The sequence below is a fragment of the Bombyx mandarina genome, chromosome A1, assembly GCF_030267445.1.
Source record: "Bombyx mandarina strain Sakado chromosome A1, ASM3026744v2".
Lineage (NCBI taxonomy): Eukaryota > Metazoa > Arthropoda > Insecta > Lepidoptera > Bombycidae > Bombyx > Bombyx mandarina.
This window is the reverse complement of record NC_143234.1, coordinates 15,564,702-15,567,621: the sequence shown is the minus strand read 5'-3', so window position 1 is coordinate 15,567,621 and position 2,920 is coordinate 15,564,702. Positions and strand designations below refer to the sequence as shown.

General features: G+C 34.2%; 1 protein-coding gene across 1 annotated transcript; it reads left to right on the top strand.

Annotated features, from left to right (window-relative positions):
- The first annotated feature begins 1,277 nt into the window (after window positions 1–1,277).
- On the top strand, window positions 1,278–2,459 carry LOC114252558 (uncharacterized). Its single transcript, XM_028187115.2, has 2 exons — window positions 1,278–1,384; window positions 1,979–2,459. Exons 1-2 carry the CDS (start codon window positions 1,343–1,345, stop codon window positions 2,438–2,440), a joined length of 504 nt encoding a protein of 167 aa, XP_028042916.2. The 5' UTR covers window positions 1,278–1,342; the 3' UTR covers window positions 2,441–2,459.
- Window positions 2,460–2,920: the final 461 nt, after the last annotated feature.

Sequence of the window (2,920 nt, the reverse complement as noted above, 5' to 3'; positions counted from 1 at the left end):
CTTTTTTTTGCTTAGACGGGTGAACGAGCTCACAGTCCACCTGGTGTTATGCGGTTACTGGAGCCCATAGACATCTATGACGTAAATGCGCCACCCACTTTGAGATATCAGTTCTAACGGCTCAGTATAGTACAACAGCTGTCCCATCCTTCAAACCGAAACGCATTACTGCTTCACGGCAGAAATACTAACATACATAGTAACATACGTATGAAGCTAATAAAAGCGTATTAAAAACACACACGTAGAATGGAAACGCACCTGTTTCACCCCTCATACTAAGTTTAGTCGGTCACCTTTTATTTCATGGAAAATGTGATTTCAATTCACATCCTATGAAGCCTTGGTATTCATTACCTTCACATGCATGTTTTCTCTTTTGAATGTGTAAAATGAAAGCTTGTTTTTGTTTCTAAGTCAAACATACGTCTCGGTGTCTTATGTATCAAGGGCGACAGTCATATTTTGATATGCGAGAGATTCGATTGCTAAGCGGCTGTAAAATAAACTTCATATTATCTAGAATCAAGAAAAATAATACATTTCTATATTCGAAATTCTTCATTGCGTATAAAATTATCTAGATCAACAATAATAACCCTTCTTCTATGATGACAAACATTCTCGCGATTTTGCTTATCTATATATTTATATTAATACGTGAAACAAAAACTTTGTATACTTTTTTACAAATATTCCGCGGACGGAGGAGTATGAAATTTCCCACATTTGTTAAAATTAAATGTTTAAATATGTTGACGAGATCTGTCTTTAACGATTTCATACGTTCGCGATTCTTCAAATCCACATACTCTTTTCCACGTTTTCGTTTCCTTTACTTTTAAAACTAACAAGTTTATGTTTTATTTATTAACTTTTTCCTTCTTTCTCCATGTCTTCTTTTATTGTAATTTTATGATTTTGAACTATGTTCGAAGCTATAACTTTACTTAACGAGGGAGTTAGTTTAAAATCGTGTACCATTTTCAAGAAAGCTAAAGTTCGCTAGTTAGCGAATTAATATAATTAGGACAAAAAAGTGGTACTTCAATTGTCGATGTTTTTGTTCCTTTGGATAACATGCATGCAGTTCTCATCGCTAATAAATGAAAATCGATAACTACAAAATCCCACTGAATCCACACACGTTAAACAAGAGAAACAAATCATGAAAAGTTCTCTCACGCATAACAAAACATTTAACAATGAATTATTTAAAGACGCTATCAATTATTTTATTTGAACAAACATTACATTGTATTCAAGACAATGGGCAAGTGTGACACATGACTGCACATTGACAGCAGTGTCATCTGGCAGGTCAACGCGGTAAGGCCTCGAAATGAGGTGGACGGCGGTTTTCACAACTATACTCGTTACATCAGTAAGTAATAAACTTTCTCTTCTAGATGATAAGAGTCATAATCATATAAAAAATCCTTACTTCAAAATTGAGATTAAATTTACGAAACCTTTGACTTTTAATCAGAACAAAAGGCGGTAGAGATCGTAGTCAGATCAGTGTAAATGTTTTAATATTTATAAAGTCGTATTTTTTGGTAAATAAACAAATTTGTCGCCGTTTCTGCTTTTGATTATTTCCTCCCATAAATGGACAAATGAAGTTACGGTCCACTTAACGGAATATGGTTAACTGAGCCCTACATTGGAATTCTACCCATGTTTTTCAAGGTATACTCTTTCATATATTGTCTAGATATCAATGAAAATTAAGATAAAAATGAAAAACCTGACATTTGGCCGGCATCAACAATTTATCGTCAATTTTATTGGTAAATAGTTGATTAGTGTAAGTCCTGGATACAGGCCCAGGTACACTAAATAGTTATTTTCCCTACTTAGTTATTATGCGTAGATTTAAGTTCCATAACTTTACTTTTTTAATTCCGTAAAACCTTTCCAGTTCTATGGGCTATTTTGAAAAACCATTAAATAACTTTTCAAAATGAAATTTCAGACAAATACAAGAGCGCAATCGACGGATGATCTACAAACTTTTAAATTCACCAATTTCGCGCCATCGACGGTAAATTTTCATGACATCTACACGAACACCCTGGCTCTGCTGTCTGACGAACCAACTTTAAGCACAAAAGACGATATCCACATCAGTGGGATGCCCACGCAATTTATCGAGTTTCAGCTGTCTACCAAAACCGATGTGTCTACAACTACTCCAAAAATCAATTTTTCCGACACTTCTCAAGTTAGTGAAGGTACTGAAGAAGGTAGTGCAACTTCTACGTTACCTACTACGAGGAAAACGATCGAAAAGAAATTACGCTCACAAAATACTGTTCCTTCGAGGAATATGCAGCGCGGGGTGTTAGACCTACTGCTGCCTGCTTATAGAGTGAAGACTTTCAAGAATGTTTTCGACACTTTTAGAAAAGTATTATCTTATACTTTTAGGAAATAAAGGAAGGAATTGATATAAAGTTTTATTTTTGTGGCTCTTTCACCACAACGCTTCTTTGTTAGTAGCTAACAGTTGGTTCAGATATTTAGAATTGGTTTTGAAAGAAATACGAGATTATTTTTGCTATGCGCCAATTCTCGTAATTTGAAGAGCATAAGTAAAAATTATGTTTTTGTGCTCGTGTTTCACCCGTATAACATATCTGAAGAGGTTGTCAGTTGGGGATAAAGAACATAGATTTACTGAAATTCTTTGTGCACCGTGACGTGAAAATAATTGATAAACAGCTTATTAGCAATATATCTGAATTGTTCATGGCATGATAGTTGCTTTTAAAACACATGCACGTCTATTAGCATATATTTGAAATACTCTTTTTTATCTATAAAGGAATTTTTAACCAAATGCTATAGTAATTTTACAGTTCGCTAGCAAATTATTGCGTCACACACTCAGGTACGAACAATACGAGTTTGATTT